Here is a 21,331-nt window from a genome sequence, read left to right on the forward strand (position 1 = left end):
CTGCGACTTGTCGTCGACTCGGAATATTCTGGTTGCTTGCCAACCCGCCCTGCGCCTCGGCCGCTTCATCATCGGGCTGTGCAGCACGCTCGTCGCAGCCTGCCACCCCGTCAAAGCCGCAACACCACCCACTTGGCCACCTCCATCCTTCTTACCAACACCGCACTCGGACCTGGACACAAGACAGCACCAGTTGCGACCGATCGCACGCAGACACCATGGCCGACTCCAACGCCACCCAGCGAGGGGCTTCGGCCGCCGCCGCCATCGACAGCGACAAGCTCGCCCAGGACCTGACGGAACAGTTTCGACAAGTGCTGAGCACGAAGCGCATGACTGAATTGACGAGCCGCTCCGTGAATTCGCGATCCGCGTCGCCGGCACCGCGCGACTTTGGCACCCCTCAACCGCCGCCCATGGCCCACAACGCTCCGCCTCCGTCATACTCGTCACTACGAAACATACCATTAGTACCACAGCCTCCGCAGGACGCCCGATCAATGCGCTTCAAGAACATGCTGCACTCATTATCCAACATGCCCGTCCGCTGGGAGAACCCTGGCTTGCTCGACGAAGCCCTGAAGGTCGTGCCATTGGAGAACATATACAACGAAGCGGAAGAAGAGAGCCAGATTCTCCGAGCAGAAGCTGAGAGCTTGGGATCAGGCAAGAAGGCCGCATGGGGGTACCAGGATTGCGTCATCCGAGCCCTCCTGCGATGGTTCAAGCGTTCGTTCTTCACATGGGTCAACAATCCGCCATGCTCGCGGTGCTACTCTCCAACCATCGCTGTCGGCCTGTCACCGCCACTCCCCGACGAACAAGCCCGAGGCGCCAACCAGGTCGAACTCTACAAGTGCTCTGTCGAGGGCTGCCAAACATTCGAGCGGTACCCACGATACAACGACGCCTTTGTTCTTCTCGAGACTCGCAGGGGTCGATGCGGAGAATGGGCCAATTGCTTCAGCATGCTCTGCCGCGCTGTTGGGTCACGAGTTCGCTGGGTATGGAACAGCGAAGATCACGTCTGGACGGAGGTGTACTCAATGCACAGAAAGAGATGGATCCACGTTGACGCATGTGAAGAAGCGTGGGATAAGCCACGGCTGTATACTGAAGGTATGTTTAACTGTGCCAATCGTCATCATCGTCTAGACTAGCGCTAACGCAACCTTGCAGGCTGGGGTAGAAAGCTCGCATACTGCATTGCATTCTCAGCCGACGGCGCCATGGACGTGACTCGACGATATGTTCGCAACTCCACCAAGCATGCCCTGGAAAGAACACGAGCACCCGAAGCCGTCCTTCTTTACATCATGGACGAGATCCGCGCCAACCGTCGAAGCAATCTCTCCAAGCAGGACAAGTTCCGTCTCGAGGGCGAAGACATGAGGGAGAGCAGGGAGCTTAGGCACTATGTCATATCATCAATCGCCCATGAGGTGTCGAGGATTAGTACGGACGACATTCTCAGTGGCCGCCCGACCCCACGGCCCGACCCGGATGCACAGAAAGCGCTCGAGGGCCGACAGAGCGGCTCAGCAGAGTGGATTCGGCAACGCGGGGAAGGCGGCCGTGGTACACCAAACCAGCAAAATCCTCGCGACCAACATCAGCGTTGAAACTTCCTTGATGGTATTGCATCTATCCCTCGTTCATCACACCCTTTCACCACTGGGTGAAAGATACCCATAGAGGATCGGTCCACCAATGGCCTCATCCAACCTCGTCAGCACAGCGCCATGCCGCGACGCTCCACCAGTCGCTCACCTCAACACCTTCACATAACTACACTTCCACATTCCCCTCGGAGCTACTTGTACGTTAAGCATCTTGGTCTTGGGACCGTCTTGACATGGCGTAATGGAGTTTACGGCGCATTCGCAGAGCAACCAGCTCTCAGCTTTACATGTGCGATGTCGCTATCTGGCAGGCGTTTCTCATTTATCCATCTTTGATGATGGTCAATATCCAATCGTGTTCAGCATTTTGTTGCGGGCGGGACCGGTCGTCATTCAAGATGATGTTTCATTCTATTACCCTTCTACCCGCGGGCCTCCGGGCAGCGCTGTTTATACCACTGGCATTGAGCTCGACGTCTAGCACTTGTCGGTTTGTTTCCTTTGTCTGAGCAGGGCCTTGCAGATGTCGAAGACGGCTGGGTCTTTGCGGAGTTCTACTTTCGTTTGTCTTTTGCATGGAAGAAGGGGGGGCCTATTGGGCACGACGTGACGGAACCACGGTTGCTTCTTTTGTTTTTGTCTAAGTTCAGCGACATGGACACGCGAAGATGCCTGGATGTACGTTGGGCTTGGGATGCGGCAAAAGCGAGGGCTGAGAGGCTGGAGCTCAGCTGGTATCGCATGAGATAGAGAAATCAGAAGATTCAGCACGTTCGCACCCGCTTTCCCGTCTGCTGCCGTTGCTCCGCGATATAGGCTGACCTGATAGCACGGCGATATAACCCTCATGCTCGGCATTTTCGGTGACGTCGCTTACAGTGTGGGGACCATCGTGAGAAAGATTTGGTGTTGTGGCCGCGGGCGGGCCTGAAGGAGGCCGGTCAGCGACTGGCGCTGGGGAACAAGCTTCATGCGACGGGTTCAGGCGGCGGTGCGGGCGAGATGAGGCCCTTGGTGATTCGCTGGCGTCAGCAAGGGACTCGAGTTGGGCCTAAATATAGCACTGAAACGCTGAACAAAATATGACGGATCCAGGGACTGCGCCGTCCAAACCGGCAAAGGGTCGAGCACGCCGGCGGGCGCGCAGCGTTCCGGAAATGAGGACTTGCGCCACAGGTCTGCTGTGGCGAACGGGGGATAAGGGTGCCCGGGCTGCTGAGGTTGCGAATAGCTCGTTGAGGTAATCCGCTATTTTGGGGGGCCTCTTGGTCATCAGCGAGATTGCGAGTCAAAAGCGTCAGGTCGTCGCCCGAACCAGCTGTGGTGGCCTGGCATGCGAGTTGGAGTGCTGGAGACGAGCAAAGGGGAATGTCCAACATGTGCCTCGAGTGCGGCAGCGTTTGTCTGCGAATGGGGCCTGAAGCTCGCATGCTTCAAAACGCTGACCGCGACGCCCAGCCCCAGGAAACAAGCAACGGCTGCACCGCCATGTCTAGCGGAGGGTGCGTCCCGATGGCGTTAGCAGCCCATAAGCCCTGCGAGGCTGAGCGACTCCGCGCTGCAGTGAACAGCCAGCCGTGTCGCACAGGCCACAAGCTGAGGGCGAGCGAAGATCGAGGTGGCCGTACATAAGCCTACACTTCGCCCTCCTCACCGACAACACCTACAGCCACCCGTCTCACGTGTCTTTTGTCCTTTTAGCATTTGCTTCCTGCTCCTTCGCTGCGAGGGACACCACCGGCGCATCACTGCACGCCCACTCTCTCCACCTAATTCCCCCCAGCCTGCTCGTCAGCACCCGCAACAATGGGTAAATTAGGACGCTTTGCGTGCATTTTCGTGCCCATGGCACTGAGCATTGCCTCGCTCATCTGTCTGGCCCTCGTCTTCAGCGGCCAGCTGGACAAGGGCAATTCGCTGCAGAGAGAGCTGTTCTTCTTCAAGGTGAGATTTCCTCGGCTGTGCTGCGCCTTCACGGGACGAATCTCCCATATTGACGCGCAAAAAGGCGGACACACGACAGTTCAATGCGAATCCCGTGAAGCTACCGAACGAGAACTACGACAACACGCTGTTCGATGCCCTGAAGGGCGCCGCCTCCTCCAAAGATCTCAAGGACTTCTACACCGTCGGGCTGTGGAACTACTGCGAGGGCGACACTGACAAGGATGGCAAGAACCCCGTGGTCACCTACTGCTCGCCCCGCAAGACGTCCTACTGGTTCAACCCCATTGAAGTCTGGGACCTGAAGAACACGACTGCGCAGAAGATCTTCGGCGATAAGATGCAGAAGGGGCTCAATGATTACAAGAAGGTCACAGGCTGGATGTTCGCCGCCTACGTGATTGCATTCTGGGTGACTGTCGCTGAGATCGTGCTCGGAATCTTCGCCATCTTCTCGCGCTGGGGCAGCTTCGTCACCACCATCGCGTCCTCGGTAAGTTCCCTCGCCGACCAACCCCCAAATCCCCATCCCTAACACGAACACCCCCCAGGTCTCCACCTTCTTCATCTTCGGCGCCGCCATCACGTCGACCACCATCTACGCCGCGCTGGCCGGCACCTTCGACTCGGTGCTGAAGCCGTACGAGATCCACGCGTCCATGAGCAAGCAGATGCTCGGCGTCGTTTGGCTGGCCGTCGCCTTCTCCTTCGCGTCGGGCCTCTTCTGGCTCTTCAGCACCTGCTGCTGCTCCGGCAAGAGCAAGAACAAGAAGGTGACGGTCGAGAAGACGCCCTACACGTACGAGCGCGTCGCCAGCCCCTACCTCGGCGCCCGCGCCCAGGGCGGCGAGGACACGCTCCCGCTGAACCCGATGCCGCATGCCGGCGCACCGACGGGCGCGTATGAGCCCTTCAGACAGCAGCATGTGTAAACGTGTTGGAGAACAAGCGAGCGCGATTTAGGAATTCCGAGCGAGGCAAGCAGAACTGAGGCGAAGATGTGCTATTTCACGAGTGCATGAGGGATTGCGATACTTCTGGATCTGACTGAAATGTGGGGGCATGTCATAGTCCGCGGAAGAAAGTGGCATTACGGCGTTCTTAAAGGGGCCCCTTGGGTTAGGCACTATATGTTGCGAATTTTTTATTTTTTTTATAGTGCTTGCATTAGCCAGATTACGTTTTTGATCTGCTATGGGCTTTGGATTTTAAGCCCGGTCTTCACTGTAATCAAAACATTTCTCAAAGAAGAATCTAACGAATTTTTGGCTATGTTTCTCAACCACCTATGCTTTGGACGATTTTGAGGTCTATCAAACCCCATATTCCCAATGCAGCAGAATACCTCCCAGGGGGGCGGCGGGGTGATCTGACTCGCAATGGCTGGCGCGCCCGCCAGCCCCAACCCCCCCCCCCCCCCCCCGGCCCCCTGTAACTCATCTTCACACGCTGGTAAGCGCTTTTTTATCTTTTAATTTCTGATAAGCGTTAGGCGCCCCTAGGCCTTTGTCAGATTTCCGGGAGATTTAGCAGTTGCAGCGCGCGCGGACCGCCCCCCCCCCCCCCCTTTCTCCTGGGCAGGCGCTTCGTGGTGTGTGGGTAGCGCTGATAGGGGCGGCCTCCATATGTAAAGAGGCCTGATAGCTGTTTTACCCATGGCGTGGCTTTGGATATGCTGGTCTGCTATATATATATGTGTGTATATATATGTGTACCTATGCAGCTGGTGTGTAGTATTGGGGAGGGGCTTGTTCGGTAGTTAAAGGGGAAGGGTATTAAATATGCTTTTTAACGTGAGATGTAGCGGATGTTAGAGGCTTTTGAGCTTCGCGGAATACGACCCTTTCGGGGGCGGGCTAGTGCCGAAGTGGTAGTTTTCGAGGTTGGTGGAATGATGGACGCTTTCGCTGGGATAGGGATAGGTTTTAGGGGGGCGACGATGGTGGGTGGGTGATGGAGTTGGCGGAAGAAATGTGGTCGTTTGATGGAAAGAACTACATTGGTAAGTCAGTACTGGTGCTACGTGGGGCTGGAATGGTGAACCCTTTCGATCTGATGGGTCCTACAAAGGTAATCACAACGACGGTCTGGATCTGGGGTTGTGGTAGAATGGTTTGTTGCTTTCATCAGGACCTTGAGGTGAGCGTGTAGCGGACTTGTAGCGATTCTGTCGGTCCTTTCGCTCCTATTTTGAAAAGGTGGAGCTTTTTGTAAGGACTTCGATCGAGTGCATGTACCCTGTTGCCGCTATATGCTACAATCTTCCAGTTTTTGCAAGAACATGCACCACTTGTGACGTCGCTTTCGAACATCTTTCTTGCGGGTAAGAAGACAATTTACATGTTTCTCTGATGCTAAATCTCTCGCCGGTTACTCTCTAGGTAAGAATCGCTCCTATTGTTACTTCATCTACACGCTAAAACTACGCAGAAATCTAAGCTAGTCCTGATGCCATCCGATGTACACAGCTTTCACACTTTCATCCTACGCTTTCTGTCTCTTAGCCTCCTTCCCCTCCTTCCCCCCCTTCTTCTTCAGCCCCAAATACCTCCTAATAACCTCGGCACACTCCCCGACCAGCTCAATCGGTACCTCATGCCCGGCATCCAACACCCTAACCACCACATTCGCCTCCCCAAGCACCTTCTGCGCATCCTCCCCAACCTCCTCCGCCACCACAATCTCATCCCTAGCCCCCAGCAAAATCAACACCTTCCCGCTCTCCATGCCCAACTTCTGCGCCTCGGCATCCCGCGGATGCGCATTCTGCGCCTCCAGCCGCGCCCCGATCCGTGCCCACGTCTCCTGCTGCCCATGCACGGGCGTGTTCTGGATGCTCGAGATGAACGCGGGCACGAACGCGCGGTGGTGCTTGATCTGCCAATCCACGACCTTGGACACGGTCGACGCCGGGTGGTTCAGCAGCAGCGGCGACGTGGAGCTCTCGTACAGGCTGGGGCTGGAGATGCCGCTGCGCACCGACCCGGCGTCCGAGTCGCGCTTGAACTTGACTTTCTTCTCGGCGGCCTTGCCCTCGCTCGCGGCGCTGGGTTCCGGCTCGATGCTGCGCGCGGCGCCCTCGCCGGACCAGAGTCGCCGCGCCACCAGGTGTTCGACAAGGGGCGCGGGGAGCAGGCTGGTTTGCGCGTACAGGAGGGAGGTCTTCCAGCTGATGTGGGACTTGCGGAGGAGGCCGCCAGGGGCGATGAGGATGAGGTTGGCGACGAGGTGCGGGAAGTGGGCGGTGAAGTTGGCGGCGATGGCGCCGCCGAAGGAGTAGCCGAGCAGGGAGAAGGAGGTCCACGGCGTGCGGCAGCTGGCGAGAGCGAGCAGGAGCTGGCTGGTGTAGAGGCGGTAGTCGTGCGGGAGAGCGGTTGGAGAGGAGGAGTAGCCGCGGCCAAAGAAGTCTGGGGTGGGTGTGAGTGGGTGGGAGGAGGAGAAGTATGGTAAGGTGAGAGAGGGTAGAATTGGGATGGATTTATAGGGATTGCAGTGAAGGGCTCTTGAAATCGATATAATGACGGAAAATGGATACGAGATGCAGGTGGTAAGGAGAATTCTAATTGTTTTGATATGTTTTGATTAAGAGGCCAAAGTTGAGACAGGAAACAAATAAACCACGCACCCATTAACAACACTCGACATCCCTTCTCTACGAGATGATGGGCCAAGGCTGCCAAAGCAATGCTCGGAGTGCTGATACCGTGAAGCATGACGACCTTCTTCCCGTCCTCAGGGCCCCATTCGTAGACCCTGATGCTTCCATAGGGAGTGTCCACGTCTCGGCCCCCGGGAATGGCATCAGGTGGGTATGGAACAGCAGCTATCTCTTCTTCAGACAGCTTAGGAAATACTGTGTCCTTTGGCGAGAGAATAACGTTCTTCGACCTCGCAGAGGATATGCCCCTGGATATGACTAGAATGCTGAGCACCGCTCCAGCAGTCACGGCGAGAGGAACAAGAGTCTGGCGGCCCACGTGAGTGGAGGCGCGTTGGAAATATGCCATGCTAAAGTCCACCGGCATCACAACAATGGATGTGGGTACGAGTTGGTCGTCAGCAGGGCTGCAATTGGAGATTTTTTCGTGGCGGCTCGTCTGGCGGTATCGCGTTAGATCGGCTGCGCCACAGCGTGACAAAGCCAGTAGCTATTCTAGCCACAGCTAGCGTCCTACCTACCTAGCACCTATTTTGGCGTCTTCCAGCCTCGGCCTGGTCTCGGTGGAGGCGTTTCTTGGGTTGCGTTTGAGGCCGCGCAAAGCGATGCCCGCATGAAACATCGCCGCAGCCTCTCGTCGTGGACTTCCAGGATGTCTCCAGATGCGAGTCAAGGCGACTCGCTCGAAGCTTGTTCCCGCCTCTGCGGTGAGCTGGCTGCTGATTCTGCTCAGCGGCCGGCGACTTGCAAAAAGCCAAGAGTGCGCGCTGTGCGCGTCTAGTGGCTGTGTGCATTTGAAGCTGATCCAGCCCCAGATTCCACTTTGCGTTGGTGGTCAGCCTTCGCAAGTGATGCAGTCCATGTGCAGACCGAGCCCTCCCACCACCATACATACCCACGATTCCCGTGCCATTCCGTCCTGTTCCCTCTCTCCCGCCATCCTCTTCATGCTGCCTGGCGTTTGCTGAAGCCTTCACCCCAGGCACTCCCGTCGAGAGCTCACCACTGCTACGCGCTCGTCAGCAGCGTATCTTTCTTGTCGACTGCCCACCTGCCCACGTTGGGGCCAATTTCATATCATCCTACCACGGTGGGATCTCTGTGCTGTTAAAATATGGATACGGGCACATGGAAGGCGCCTCAGCAGCTCCCTGAGAGGCTACCTTTCTCCAAAAAGAAGATCCCCAAGAAGGTGATGCTATCGTGAGTACTGGCGTGCTCCTGACGTTGAAATCGTGAGCTGACGGGCGTAGATATATCCTCGACTATGTCATAATAATGTATGTTGGCCTCAATCTGCGCAACACACGACCTCCTGCCCGAACCGGACTGACACTTAGCTATAGAGTCCTCATTGCCGGCTTCTTTGCTCTCGACGCTGTTGAACCCTTCCATCAACACTTCTCCCTACAAAATTACACACTACATTACCCATATGCCGAACATGAGCGCGTCCCGGTGGCGTGGCTCGTGGTTATTGCTTGTTTTGGCCCAGCGGTCGTTATCGCCGTTTATACCCTCGTAATTGATGGGCTCTTTTCACACCAGGTGTCGACAACAACGCCGGCGGGCAGGAGGAGGAAATTGACAGGCAAATACAGGATGAAAGACAGACTCTGGGAGCTGAATTGTGGAATACTAGGGTTGGCTTTGGCTGTAGGCGCCTCGTTCGTCATTGTTGGTAGAGACACCCAAGTCCGGCATATAATATCACAATGCTAACACAAGACAGGCGCTCTAAAGAATGCAATCGGCAAACCGAGACCAGATCTAATCGCGAGGTATGAGCCCCCGTGATTTCTTGAAGACACGCGCTGACCAGGGACAGATGTAAGCCCAATACGCAAACCGATCCTCCCGGGCTCAAGTTGTCAGATCACAGCATCTGCACTAACAAGGACAATGCCGTTCTCAAAGATGGCTTCCGAAGCTTCCCCTCCGGTCACAGCAGTAGTAGGTTCTCAATCTCAATTGCGTCTCAGACGTGGCACTAATTCGCGCAGCTGCCTTTGCTGGCCTTTTCTACCTCTCCATCTACCTGGTAGGCAAAATGCATGTCCTGGACTCCAAGGGCGAAGTATGGAAAACCTTCATCATTCTCATTCCTACCCTCGGCGCCGCCCTAATCGCCGGATCCCGTATCATGGACGCCCGCCATCACCCTTTCGACGTTCTTTCTGGTAGTGCTCTCGGCATTCTTGTAGCATGGGGAGCTTACCGCCAGTACTTCCCACCCGTAACAGAGCCCTGGAAGAAAGGCCGCGCCTACCCCATTCGCGCCTGGGGCAAAGCGCCTGTCGCGCCCGTCCCAATGGCCCAAGTAGAAGAAGACGTCCAGCCCCTCCAACCCCGTGCCTTGGACGCCGAGCGCGGCCACGCCTCCGGCTTCTCTTCACCCACCGCTGTCGTCGGCTCTGGAGAGACTGAACCCAATACCAACGTCTTCCGCGCCCAAATCTCCGCCTCTCAGCGCAGCCGCGATGGCACCGCATATCGCGGGGCCCCCTCGTCCGCCTATAGCACCGGTCCACCAGAACGACACAACACCAACGTCACTGCCTCCTCTACCTACACCGGTACCCTCCCCGCCTCAAATCCCTTCGCGCCCCGCGACGTTTCCCATGACCCCTACGGCTACTCCTCGTCCGAGGAAGACGACTCCTACGAGCTGCAGCCCACCTACACGCTCTCGAACCCGCACGGCGGGCCGCCTGTCGCTTACGACCCTGCGTTTGGCCACGGCCAGGACACGAGTTACCACGCGCAAGCTACGTCGCCGGTGCCGACTCCGCCGCCACTGGCTCCAACCGCGAGGAAACCGCTGGCTTCTGATGCGAGTGGGGATATAGGAGAGGGCGGTGTAGCGCCACCACAGCCGCCGGTGCATGCAGCAGGGACGACGGGGGAGTTTAGGGGCGTGCAGCTGACGGAGACGTATGCGAAGTGAGATGTTTGTGGATGTTTCAAGCAGGCGGGAGTTCTCTGATCATAGCTTTCTTTTCAGTTGAAATGGGGCCGAACAAGGCGGCGGTGTGCCATACGGCTGCGTCGAAAATGCTCGCTGGAACGGTGGCAGCGTCCGCAGTTTTGCTCTTCGTCACCGTATACCTCGTCGGCATTGAGTGCCTGCGGCATTTGCTTCCATTTGTGTGGATGAGACACTAAGAAATTGAGTAGAGAGAGGTGTAGATGTAGGACAGTTGGTGAGATAGGTGTCTAGTACGTGAGAGATTGATTTGTGGCTAGGGTTGGGTTGGGAGGGGCTACGAAGACCTTGTATCCAAGGCTACAGAAACTTAGTTAATGAATGAAAGAGACCATTTCACATCATGTCTAAACTGGTTGCGGGTGCGCATGTAAAGGGTACCCACCAGGGAGGTGCTTCGATAAGGTGAAGATGTTGGAAGTTAACGCCACTATGCGGCTTAGTTTTGAGTCCTTAACTTCCTGTTACCCCTTCCTACATTTTTTTTACCTACCTACCCTCTTACTCCCATTACTCCCATTACTCCAAATAACACTTACCCTCCATCAACCACCACCACGACGGCAGCACGTGGCGTAGCGCATATCATCTCTTTACCAGCCTTCCGCAACCGATGTCGCAGGACCTTCCCACAACAAGCGAGAATTCTCGGGTAGAGGGTAAGTACGTCGAAGAGCTTCTGTGGTCCTAGATCCGGGCGCCTGGTTTTGCTTGCCGTTGGCTTTGGACTTGAAAGTGGTGACGGGATGCGGGGGGGTAGACCGGGGAGGCATAGTTTCAGGGCGGTGAATTCGGGACTTGGGGGGGATCCGAGTAGGCGGTTTTGATGGAAGCGTTGTGGATGGCCGGAGTGCTTGGTGATGTGGTACGAGGGCTGTTTGTAGGGTTTTAGCGTTTTAGATGGGATCGGTCTAATGGGGAAGGTAAGAAGCCTAGGGCTCATGGACGACGAAGGGATGCAGGGGTTAGAAGCTTGTCTTGTCCCATGCTCAACATTGAAAAGATAGGTTAGAACAGAAATCGAGTTCGATTGGTCTAGGTAGTATCTAAGCACGTTGATAGACATGCCGAAGCCGTTCTTCCTTTCCCTGCAGAAAAAGACCATAGCCATAGTTCCAAATCAGAGAAGCATCAAATCGCAGCCAGATGGTACGCCATCATCCAGGGGTATAAGTTCCTCGCCAAACCTCCTCACAAGCTCGCCTTTCCTCTCGACTCGAACGGCATCGCCAGAACGATCAACCCTGCGGCAATGAAAAGAGCGCCGCTAACATAGACAGGCGCAGATGTCTCCAGGTTTGCAAACATTGCTATGATGGGCGCCATGATGCCGAAAATGCGATTCGCGGATGCCGTGATGGCATTGCCAGTTCCTCGGTCTTTGGTAGGGAAGATCTCCGGAGTGTATGCGTAGAGAACCGCGTACATGATGTTGCTGACGAAGCTGTAGGCACAGTTCCATCCGAGCAGAGCATTCGAACTCAGGGCTGTTGTCGAAGCGAACAAGAAGACGCCGGTCAAAACCGTGGAGAGCGCCAAAGCGCCTTTCCTTCCGAAATTTGGCAGCTCAACTAGCCAGCCACCGAGGATACAGCCGGGAACACCAAGTACGGCGATGATGAGCGAGTTCCTGTACGTAATATAAGTTGACCCGTCACCGAGTTCTGCGCCGCGAGTGGCCTGGATGTATGGCAGGAATGCATTGTAGAGGGGGAAACCGAGGCCAATGAACGCCCAGACGGTGGTGATAAGTGATGTTGACAGGGCGAGCTTCTTAGTTGCAAAGAGAGCTTTGACGTGGGTGAAGTTGAACTTCTCAAGGTTCCGTTTGATCGCAGCGGCTGCCTCAGTGCCTCGAGGTCCGCCTTCTGGGTTGAAGACTTCCAGGTCTTCCAACGTAAGCGACGACGTTTTGCCGTTCCTTCGAGCGACCTCGTGCACGACTCGTACGGCTTCTGCGTCCTTTCCTTTGCCCATGAGGAACTTTGGGGATTCGAAGACGGTGAAGGCGACGAAACGGAGGAGGAACATGATGAGAGCGATACCACCCATACAGATCATGAAATACCTCCAACCCATATTCTCAGACTTGGTGCAAACAGCCTGGGTTTCCTGACAGGTCAGATTTCCCAGGAGCGGCCAGGCAATGAGTGTAGCGACCACTTGCGCAAAGGCCCAGTCGATGGAGAGAATCGTCAGGAGATATTGATGGCTCCCGGGAAGGAATTCAAGGAAAATGGCAGAATCAACGGGCAGATTTCCTCCCACCCCAACCGACCAAAGCGCTGCAAAGACTCCAATTGCCGCAAAGTTGGGAGATCCGGCGGCAATCATGCCAAAGAGGGCCGTGATACCAATGGTGAGGTTGAAAGCCCATCGTCGACCAAAGATGTCGCATCCGAAACCCCAGAAGACGGCGCCGACCAGAAGTCCAATGTTCTGGGAGAGGGTCAAAAACGGAGCCCGGGTCGGGTGGAACTCGTTTTTGACCGGAGTGAAGATAAGCGACGTAACCTGCAGAAAGTGAGAAGAGGAACTCCGGGATTCTGTCCTCTCTATCTACTCACAATGGGCCAGAGGTTGTCCTGGGCCCAGCCAAAACCAATGACTATGAACAATTGCCATTGGTAGCGGCCCATTCCAATGTCCTGAATCGCCTTGTTCAAGACGCGTGCTTTTGCTTCATAGACGGGGTCCAGGCTGCCCTCCTCGAGCACTGCGGTCGGCGCGGCTTCAAGCTCGGCATTCGCGTGGCTGTACTCATTCGCATGGCTGTACTCTCCCGGCTTGACGTCGCTGTCGGTCTTGAGATCCGCCATGCTGGCTGGCGTCTGACTATCTGGGTGTTGGTGTGTGGAGATGTCGGGTAGACGGACGCTGCATCACGTACGAGAGCGACAAGGCTTTTGTACGGAGGACAATGGAGTTGGAGCTGCCTCGTTCAGCTTAGAGATAGGTGACGCGATCGCACCCATTGCTTGCGCCTTGCAGACACGGGACGAATAATGGGGAGTCTGTTGTGCTACACGCGATCGCACCTGTTTGCGGACTTTGGACAGTGCGTCATAGCGAGCGCCATGGAGCGCCATGGACGCCATCTGTGCCATGGACTGCTGGAGCGGAACCACTGTCAGCAGAGCACGCAACGGGGAAGTCAGCGCGCAGTCCGAAGAGGCAGGGCCATCCCACAGACGCCGTGCAGAGTAGGGTCGTGAACACCGCTGGTAGGTTCGCCTGGCAGCCGTGCAGTCCGTCGTGCCGCGATTGCGCGCAGCCTTATCCGCGTTGCTGAAAAGCGCAGTCTTGGCGTATTGCAAATCTGGTCGATTTACGTACAGAAGGCGTGGGGGAACCAGGAATATTTTCTTTTGAAGGATCACTACCATGGCCTTTGGGATTGTGGTACCTAGTTAGGATGTTCAGGCACGGGAGAATAGTTTCATTCCTGCGCTGAGCTCGCATCTCGGGGGCATCCGTGCTTCTGCATCCTTCACATAGCCATGGTTAAATTTCGCAATGAGGGTGTCAAAGGCCGCTCTATGAACCACAGGTGTATTTGAGTGTCATTGCACATAATTCAGACCCTCCTGTGCGACTTAAACGAACATCAGAATTCTCAGAGCCGCCCTGGGGGATTGCGACACCCTTGTTCAAGTCTCTCATGATCTCCCTTTCCCGGTGCTTGCAATCATGCCACTATGGCCTATCTCTCCTCCACAGCATACCCGTCGTAGGATTTATGCGTGTGAACGTCCTTGACGTGTCGTTTCGGTGTAGTATCGTCGGGAATCAGTTCATGACTGCAGCTCTCGGGTCGCTCAAAGCAATGCCTCTCTAATGCTTGTGTGGGTGATATCTTGCCTCTGGCGAGCATCCTTAAAGCACTGCATTACCACAGCCCCTTGATCTAGGGACAGTTAGCACTTGAACATCAGCTAGTAAGTACTTCAGCCTACCTGTGAGATCCTCTGTGTCGGCGCAACTCCGTCTGCACTCTCTTCCGCCGGAACGCGCGCCAAACTTCCACTATCTCGGAAAGTTGGGTACATTCCTGCGTCCTACGCATATATTAGATCTGATAGCAAGTGTAAGAGAACTTGAGCATACGTTTTCAGCACTGGCGTCCCATCCGAGGGTTTCTTCATCATTCCTAGAGTCTGCCGGATCCCATTGCGTATCCTCGTCTACTCCGACAAAGAGGCTTTCGGAGTCCTCACTGGGTACTGGTGACGGTGCCTTTCTAGCAGCTCTGGAATTGCCAAGACGGCGTGCTGATGTGGCTGATGTGCGTGTTGTGGGCGCAGGTGGTGGAGGCATGTCCTGTCTGAAGCTCCGACTCTCTGATCGCTCTGTGGTAGTTGATGGGCCCCTCGATGTCGTCCTTGATGGTCCCACAGGAGCTGCAGATGGTGGTGGTGGTGGTGTATCCACATAATCTCCAGCAGTCATGAGTGTGAACTCGCAGTACATGCCATCCGACGTATAGTTGAACTGTAGAGGTCGCGTGGGATGAGAGTAATGGGCATTCAAGCTAGTTTTGAGAGTGTCTGCGTGAAGGACGATGGCTCGGAAGTCCTTTACGCTGATAATGGTGTGCATTCTCTCCTGTGCAGTGAAATTTTCAAAGTCGGAGACATTGACAGCTACGGCAGTCTGCAAAGGCTGTTTCAATATCTCTACAAGATGTTAGCGTAACTCGATATATGTATTATGAAGTATACCTTTCCCATTGGCGATTTTTTCGGTAAAGCTCGTAAAGACCACTCGATCCTCTTCAGCATAGATGTCGAGCTGTTCCGTCCTGCGACCAAAGTACTCGATATACTCTCTTAGTAGGCCAGACGAAATGCTCCAGTGATTCTTGGCTGCGTTTTTGTCAAAAAGCGCGTGCAAGATTTCGACGGACTCGTATGTCAATTTATAGGTTTTGGTGACGCCTTGGTTGCACACCATCTTCACCACAAAGCGACACTCAGTCTTATCTGGCCGATCTTGCACGCTGACTTCACAACGATCGATGGCAGTATCTTTTCCTCGAGCGTCATCTAGGCGCGGCTTGAATACAGACAGCAGGGCCTAGACAAGCGTGGTTAGAGAAGAACCACAGTCCTTTTTAATGGAGACCTTGCCTTGCTATACATGCTGCATGTGAAGCGCCCATCTGGTGCAGAATCTTTGGGACGACATTCGTAAGTTGAGAAAAACGTCTTCCCTTCCAGGGAACACGACGCATACGCGGACTTGGACGAGTTTAAGGCCGTGAAAGACAACTTGTGACTTTGATCAGAATCTTGTTTCCAGCCGGAGTAGATAGTCACTTACCCTCTCCCTTCGAGCTTCAATGGCAACGGTATCGCTGAACTTAGCAAGGCACATGAGAATCTCATGAATTTTTGCAGCCGCTTCCGGCTTCAGAGTGAAGTCGAGCGTCTCCATGATGGGCGGTGAAAAGTTCTGCGGAGTTTAGGTGACCTTCCACAACCGTCGGCCACTGCGGCCTATCATCATCTCGCCTCTCGGACTCTCGTGATGCTTGAGGCGATGGTGTTGTGAAGATCGCTAGATCCTTCTTCGCGTGAAGAGACCCGACGCGTTTAGGTTCGCGAAGAACTGCCCCGACGACGTCACCCGCAAACAACGGCTATCAGAAACCCTCTTTTCATCCACCCATCCTTTACATTCATCTAAAAACCATGGTTCCCCAACTTCCAGACGACATCTTGCATATGCTATGCGAGGAACTAGCATTGCAACGCAGTCTCGACACTCTGTTCAATTGCGCCACAGCAAGCCGCGCCTTAGCAATCCCAGCTTTGACATGGCTCTACCGCTCCCACCACAAGTCTCCAGTCCGAGGCGGAGGGGATGACGAAGCTATATCTATGGCTACTCATGAGCTGGTTGTTCAGAGATGGTCTATCCTATGGAGATCCATTATTGCATCCGCGCTGGACGCGACTCTCTTCCCTTACTGCAGATACATCACAACGCTCGATCTGCGTGATCTAGCGTACCTCCTAGAAAATGACAAATTTAAAGGCAAAATCTTGAAGTAAGTCCGGCGGTCATTGTCAGCAGTGTGAGCTCGTACTGATTTATCTCTAGGAGCTTCTTCAGAGCAGACCTAGCCAAATTCCATCATACCATGGAGGTACCTTATCGCAAGAGCAAGCGAACCGTCCTCAATGTCAATTCCATCATAGACGCGGTTGGAGAAGGTAATCATTTTTTTCACATTTAGATGGAAGTCATCACAATATTTTGCTAATACTATCGCAGCCGTTACCGAACACACGCCGATGCTCGAGCAAATAAGTGGTCAACGTAAGCTATAGGCTCCTCCTAATTCAGCATAATTGCGCTCTAATCGATCTCATAGTCCTCTCGCATGCACTCGTCCGATGGGTTCCTCGACTTCCTCGACTCCATTCGTTAGAGTTATGGGATGGCAAGGCGCTGGAGGATGAGATACTGCATGCTTCTATCCGGGCAAACTGCCCACACTTCGATGCGCTCAGCATCTACCATTGGTAAGCCATCGTATTCCTTCATTGGCAACATCCGATTACCACTACTTGGGGTATCCCTAAGGGCTTCCAAAACTCCGAATACGATGTAAATGACAATGCATTGGACATTGGGTAGCCTTTTGACTAGCTGGCTACATACTAGCTGAGCTACTCCCCACAGCGGTGTCTAGCTTCTAATGGCGATACTTAAGAAGTGATACCTGTGTGCCCAGACTTATGGTCTAGTACTATTAGAAGCTGGATACCGCTGTCAGGAGTAGTCCCGCTGCTAGGAAGCTGTTCAGTGGAAAGGCAGCTTAGATTCGTGCTGCATGAAACTTAACATTGTGCCTAGATTCTGGAACAGCACCGGGGCACCCCTAGCAGTGTCAAACGAGTGTGCACGGGCTCATATTTTGTCACTGTACCGTATACTAATATTTAGCTAGGCAATCTGAGGACCGTGATCACAAACTCTCCAACTTCATCAGTGGCCTTCGTCCCCAATCTCTCAAATATCTAGAGACCATCAGCGACACTGGAATTGGTGCAGAAGCCTTCCTGGCTTTGAATACCCATGGCGAGTCCTTGAAGGAGCTCAGACTATGCCTCCGTACTGACACACTTCCTCACCTTTCACTCTTGAGGGGCTGCACGGCGATTGAAACCCTCAGGTTAGAAGATAACGACGGCCATACAGATATCAAAGCGACTCAAAACGACGTCTTCCTCGAAGTTATTGAGTGGCTCCGAAAATGCGAGGATCTGAAAAACTTCAGCCTCACCAACTTTGTGGATGCAGCTGCCATCGTATTCCCACTTCTACTAGAAGAAAAGATTCACCTTCGGAAGCTGGATATTGACACCTACGTTGTGAACAGCAACAAGATGTTTCACCAGGCGCTCATACACCAGCGCGAATCCTTGCGAGCTTTGACGCTAAGCGGCGACAGCGATGAGATGTTCAGGGATGACGTCGATGTCCTCGTTGACTCGCTCAAGTCTTTGACGGAACTGAGGGAACTAGAGCTACGTGGCGTGTCAGATTGGCTCAAAGATGAGCATTTCAACCAAATCATCGACAGACTGGATAAGCTTGAAGACTTCTACATCAGCGGCTTGGAAGTGACAGATGCTGTGCTGGATAAGGCTGCTAGCCTCCGCAACCTGAGGAGTATGACCTTCATGGTCATGAGCAAGTTTACGTTGGATGGCCTACTAGAGTTCGTATCGAAACTAGGCCCGGGCAACCAAGGCCTAGTACTGCTAATCGGAATGGCTGATCCGGGCGCATTACTATCCGAAGATGAACTCAGTCTGGTTCGAGAAAGCTTAATGGTGAAGGTCGGCGGCAGGCTGGAGTATACTCCTTGGAGAGGTATGCTTATCGCTTTCTCTTTGGACGCCACAGCACAATCTAACGGACTGATAGACCCAGACGTATCTGAATTCGAGGGAGACTCGGATTGATGCCACTACCTGTGAGGCTTCAAATTGTCGAAGAAAACCTAGCACTCCGCGCAACATACGCAGTTTGTGTACGCCGGTTCATCACCACCTGAGGTGGCCTGGTGAGTTACAGGCTGTTCAAAATAATTCATATATACTTCGTCCAGTTCTGGAATATGCATTGGAGAACATTGAACCGTAGTGTTTAGGCGTACGCAGCCTTAGTGAAAATGTTTTAGCACTGTAACTTGCCATAAAACGGTTCTAATCTTAGGAAGCCTTTTTCCGGCCGTTGTGCCTTGAATGTCGGAGGTTCCTCCTCGGAGTCAACGTTGTGGAGCGTTCCAGTCTATTTAGGTGCTAATTGGCTAGCATTTCCCCAGATTTCGGTTAGTATAGTCAATAGACTGTCCCGAGAAACCTTCCGCGCGATTTCGCACACGTTCTTCTCAATGTACATTGGCGTCATGGGCTGCCATCGCCAAAGGCACCTCGGTCTGGGCCTGCTCAGATCAAGGCAGTCATACTCATCGTGCCGCTCCTCGGGCTCGGGAAGATCGCAAAATATGGAGATGCGGGGGAATGACATGCACCACCGAGAAACCATCCTTGTCCGTCCCGTCATCTCTGCATCTCTCTCCATTCACATCGATCAGCTATTCCCTGTTGCTATGCATTTTGTCATGGCTATGACCTTTTCCTGGAATGGCTTCTGCTTTAAGTTGTGGGGATTCCCGCATAACATGAGCAATTTTGTGATGCTCAATTGAATCTCAACTACGCGAAAATACTCAGTCTTAGCTGATTGACTGTTGTACTCAAGAATGCGAGCCACATATCTACTGAGCCTCGTGCACGGTACGTTGGGTGTCGTGTCTGCACAACTCCTAGAAGCTTCGACAATAGACGTCATAGGAAATAACAGCCTCTTCACACGATGGCGTCCGGTAGCTCACTTTATACCTCCCGCAGGATGGATGAATGTAAGTACTCAATACGCTTTAGAGTGTTCAAGCAAGCTTTGCACGGAAGACCTTCACTGACCTATTTTCCAGGATCCTTGCGGTTCGATGTACGACCCCACAAGGGATATATACCATCTCTTCTATCAATGGCATCCAAATCACGTAAATTGGGGTGAGCTTATGAGCAGCATTTACAGTGTTGCTATACTCACAATATTACAGGGAACATCTCGTGGGGGTGAGCTCTGTGAAATCTGACTGACTTTAGCGGGTGACTGGAAGCTGATTTCTTGCAGCCATGCTACTTCGAAAGACCTCATTACATGGGAAGATGTCGGCGGCTGGCATGATCAAGACGCTCAAGCTCTAGGCACTGGACCGGTGGGGACGTACAACGGACTCGGGATCTTCTCTGGTACCGCTCAGCCAGTCAACCTTCACGGTAAACAAGATGGCACCCTCCTAGCCTTCTACACCTCGGTATCGTATCTCCCTACCAGTTGGTCAATCCCGTATCATCGTGGAACTGAAAGCCAAAGCATTGCCATGTCTTCTAACGGAGGCGTCACGTGGCACGAACACCCAGGCAATCCGATCATTACTGAGGTGCCAGGAAATTGGAACATTACCGGATGGCGAGACCCCTTCGTTGAACCATGGCCAGCGATGGATGCGTTGCTGGGCCAATCTGAACCACAATACTACGCTGTTTTTGGATCTGGAATCAAAGGTGTCGGCCCACGTATTCCATTCTATTCTGCCCCTGCCAGCAATCTGACCCAATGGAAATTCCTCGGTGCGCTCTGGGAACCTGCATACAACATAAGCCTAGGCTCTGTTCTCGAGACAGGCTCTTACGGGTTCAATTTTGAAGTGTAAATGATTTACCCCGTTCATCAGAGGAAAGAAAACTCTGCTAACTACTCACACAGCTCTAGCTTTTTCTCCCTCGAAGACTCTACTGGAGCTCAACATTGCTTCGTCAATATGGGTTCTGAGGGCGGCAATGTGAGCTTCCATGAAAGCGCACATTGGGCTTTGTGGAACGAGGGAGTTGTTACAAGACGCGACAACGGGTCCGCCCAGTTCAATCCAGTCTCTGGTAGCGCAGCCGATTGGGGACTACTATATGCACTGACAAGCTTCAATGATACCAAGAACAACCGCCGCGTCCAGTGGGGCTGGGCGCCGGAGGATGAAGGCGACTTTTCCATCAATCAACAAGGTTTCCAGGGCTGCATGGCTCTTCCTCGCGAGCTTTTCGTTCACGAGGTTGCTAGCGTTGTCAACGTTGATGATAGCTCGACCGGCCCCGGTAGCTCTCACTTCGTCAAAAATGGCGATGGAACTTTCACGGCCTATACTCTCGGCGTGCGTCCACTCGCCGATGTGGTCGCGGGTATTCGAAAAGGCTCAAAAGCTGTGGAATTCACCATAGGCGCATGTTCATCGAGTAAAATCGCGGGTAAGGGGACTAGTCACATGGAGCTCGCTGCCACCTTTAGCGACTTCAACGGCATTGCTGGTCTGAGAGTCGCTGCGTCGCCTGGTGGAGAAGAGTATACTAATGTCTACTACGACTCTTCCAATCATACCCTCAATGTCGACCGTTCTCATTCCTCTACTGTCACAGAGTTTGCGAACTCGACTGTCGTGGGATACTTCCGTCCCTACACTCTGGCGGCCAGTGGCATAGAGAGCATCGCCATGAGCGTCTTTCTAGATGGTTCACTTTTAGAAGTCTATGTCAATGTGAGTATTCTTCAAGTCCTTGCGTCTCGTCTCTGCTATGAAATTCTGGAACTCATGTTACTTTTAGGGCCGCTTCGCTCTCACTACGCGTATCTACCCTAGTCGCGAGGACTCGACCAACTTCGGTGTCTATGTAGAAGAAGGTGCTAGTGTGCATGTTGCTGAGGTCGTAGCTTGGGTTGGCCTGCGCAATGTGTGGCCTGATCGCCCTCTTAATTCAAGCAGTAAGCTCGTTTTTGATACTGCTGCTGAAACCAATAACTATACATGGTGGTCAGGGAATTGAGGGCACGGATGCCGGTGAGGTTTGTTTATTGAGCTTGTAGTAGTCATATTCATGAATCCCATTGGTCCAAACGTGTGTAATGCAAACACGGTACTAAGGCGTACTCGTGGATGATACAAGTGACCAATTTTGCTCAGTCCCAGTGAAATGTTACTAAAGT

General features: G+C 53.7%; 9 protein-coding genes across 9 annotated transcripts; 6 read left to right on the plus strand and 3 right to left on the minus strand.

Annotated features, from left to right (window-relative positions):
- Window positions 1-218: 218 nt before the first annotated feature.
- Window positions 219-1,622, plus strand: BDZ99DRAFT_485412 (uncharacterized protein; the record flags this gene model as incomplete). Its single annotated transcript, XM_033722709.1, has 2 exons — window positions 219-1,119; window positions 1,180-1,622. 2 exons carry the CDS (start codon window positions 219-221, stop codon window positions 1,620-1,622), a joined length of 1,344 nt encoding a protein of 447 aa, XP_033581828.1.
- A 1,606-nt stretch (window positions 1,623-3,228) lies between these two features.
- On the plus strand, window positions 3,229-4,806 carry BDZ99DRAFT_434747 (integral membrane protein-like protein). Its single transcript, XM_033717458.1, has 3 exons — window positions 3,229-3,566; window positions 3,631-4,059; window positions 4,118-4,806. The coding sequence occupies exons 1-3, from the start codon at window positions 3,429-3,431 to the stop codon at window positions 4,496-4,498; spliced, it is 948 nt and encodes a 315-aa protein (XP_033581829.1). The 5' UTR covers window positions 3,229-3,428; the 3' UTR covers window positions 4,499-4,806.
- A 1,132-nt stretch (window positions 4,807-5,938) lies between these two features.
- BDZ99DRAFT_458834 (alpha/beta-hydrolase) lies at window positions 5,939-7,622 on the minus strand. Its single transcript, XM_033719010.1, has 2 exons — window positions 7,192-7,622; window positions 5,939-6,973 (listed from the first exon to the last, which is right to left on the minus strand). The coding sequence occupies exons 1-2, from the start codon at window positions 7,571-7,573 to the stop codon at window positions 6,051-6,053; spliced, it is 1,305 nt and encodes a 434-aa protein (XP_033581830.1). The 5' UTR covers window positions 7,574-7,622; the 3' UTR covers window positions 5,939-6,050.
- Window positions 7,623-8,104: 482 nt separating this feature from the next.
- On the plus strand, window positions 8,105-10,477 carry BDZ99DRAFT_506208 (PAP2-domain-containing protein). The gene is made up of 6 exons (XM_033724160.1): window positions 8,105-8,427; window positions 8,478-8,504; window positions 8,571-8,905; window positions 8,957-9,005; window positions 9,053-9,177; window positions 9,228-10,477. Exons 1-6 carry the CDS (start codon window positions 8,339-8,341, stop codon window positions 10,169-10,171), a joined length of 1,569 nt encoding a protein of 522 aa, XP_033581831.1. The 5' UTR covers window positions 8,105-8,338; the 3' UTR covers window positions 10,172-10,477.
- Window positions 10,478-11,245: 768 nt separating this feature from the next.
- On the minus strand, window positions 11,246-13,253 carry BDZ99DRAFT_434757 (MFS general substrate transporter). The gene is made up of 2 exons (XM_033717459.1): window positions 12,778-13,253; window positions 11,246-12,724 (listed from the first exon to the last, which is right to left on the minus strand). Exons 1-2 carry the CDS (start codon window positions 13,027-13,029, stop codon window positions 11,402-11,404), a joined length of 1,575 nt encoding a protein of 524 aa, XP_033581832.1. The 5' UTR covers window positions 13,030-13,253; the 3' UTR covers window positions 11,246-11,401.
- A 668-nt stretch (window positions 13,254-13,921) lies between these two features.
- On the minus strand, window positions 13,922-15,746 carry BDZ99DRAFT_458839 (DNA repair protein Rad9). Its single transcript, XM_033719011.1, has 6 exons — window positions 15,533-15,746; window positions 15,340-15,480; window positions 14,932-15,286; window positions 14,318-14,886; window positions 14,167-14,268; window positions 13,922-14,117 (listed from the first exon to the last, which is right to left on the minus strand). Exons 1-6 carry the CDS (start codon window positions 15,644-15,646, stop codon window positions 14,100-14,102), a joined length of 1,299 nt encoding a protein of 432 aa, XP_033581833.1. The 5' UTR covers window positions 15,647-15,746; the 3' UTR covers window positions 13,922-14,099.
- Window positions 15,747-15,863: 117 nt separating this feature from the next.
- Window positions 15,864-16,978, plus strand: BDZ99DRAFT_186196 (uncharacterized protein). Its single transcript, XM_033713099.1, has 4 exons — window positions 15,864-16,262; window positions 16,316-16,428; window positions 16,490-16,534; window positions 16,590-16,978. Exons 1-4 carry the CDS (start codon window positions 15,904-15,906, stop codon window positions 16,742-16,744), a joined length of 672 nt encoding a protein of 223 aa, XP_033581834.1. The 5' UTR covers window positions 15,864-15,903; the 3' UTR covers window positions 16,745-16,978.
- Window positions 16,979-16,993: 15 nt separating this feature from the next.
- On the plus strand, window positions 16,994-18,353 carry BDZ99DRAFT_186205 (uncharacterized protein). The gene is made up of 3 exons (XM_033713100.1): window positions 16,994-17,116; window positions 17,169-18,097; window positions 18,152-18,353. The coding sequence occupies exons 1-3, from the start codon at window positions 17,052-17,054 to the stop codon at window positions 18,187-18,189; spliced, it is 1,032 nt and encodes a 343-aa protein (XP_033581835.1). The 5' UTR covers window positions 16,994-17,051; the 3' UTR covers window positions 18,190-18,353.
- A 582-nt stretch (window positions 18,354-18,935) lies between these two features.
- On the plus strand, window positions 18,936-21,188 carry BDZ99DRAFT_408326 (Arabinanase/levansucrase/invertase). Its single transcript, XM_033716506.1, has 6 exons — window positions 18,936-19,151; window positions 19,224-19,305; window positions 19,356-19,371; window positions 19,430-20,008; window positions 20,066-20,885; window positions 20,953-21,188. The coding sequence occupies exons 1-6, from the start codon at window positions 18,993-18,995 to the stop codon at window positions 21,169-21,171; spliced, it is 1,875 nt and encodes a 624-aa protein (XP_033581836.1). The 5' UTR covers window positions 18,936-18,992; the 3' UTR covers window positions 21,172-21,188.
- Window positions 21,189-21,331: the final 143 nt, after the last annotated feature.

The sequence above is a fragment of the Mytilinidion resinicola genome (genome assembly GCF_010093595.1).
Source record: "Mytilinidion resinicola strain CBS 304.34 unplaced genomic scaffold BDZ99scaffold_3, whole genome shotgun sequence".
Taxonomy (NCBI): domain Eukaryota; kingdom Fungi; phylum Ascomycota; class Dothideomycetes; order Mytilinidiales; family Mytilinidiaceae; genus Mytilinidion; species Mytilinidion resinicola.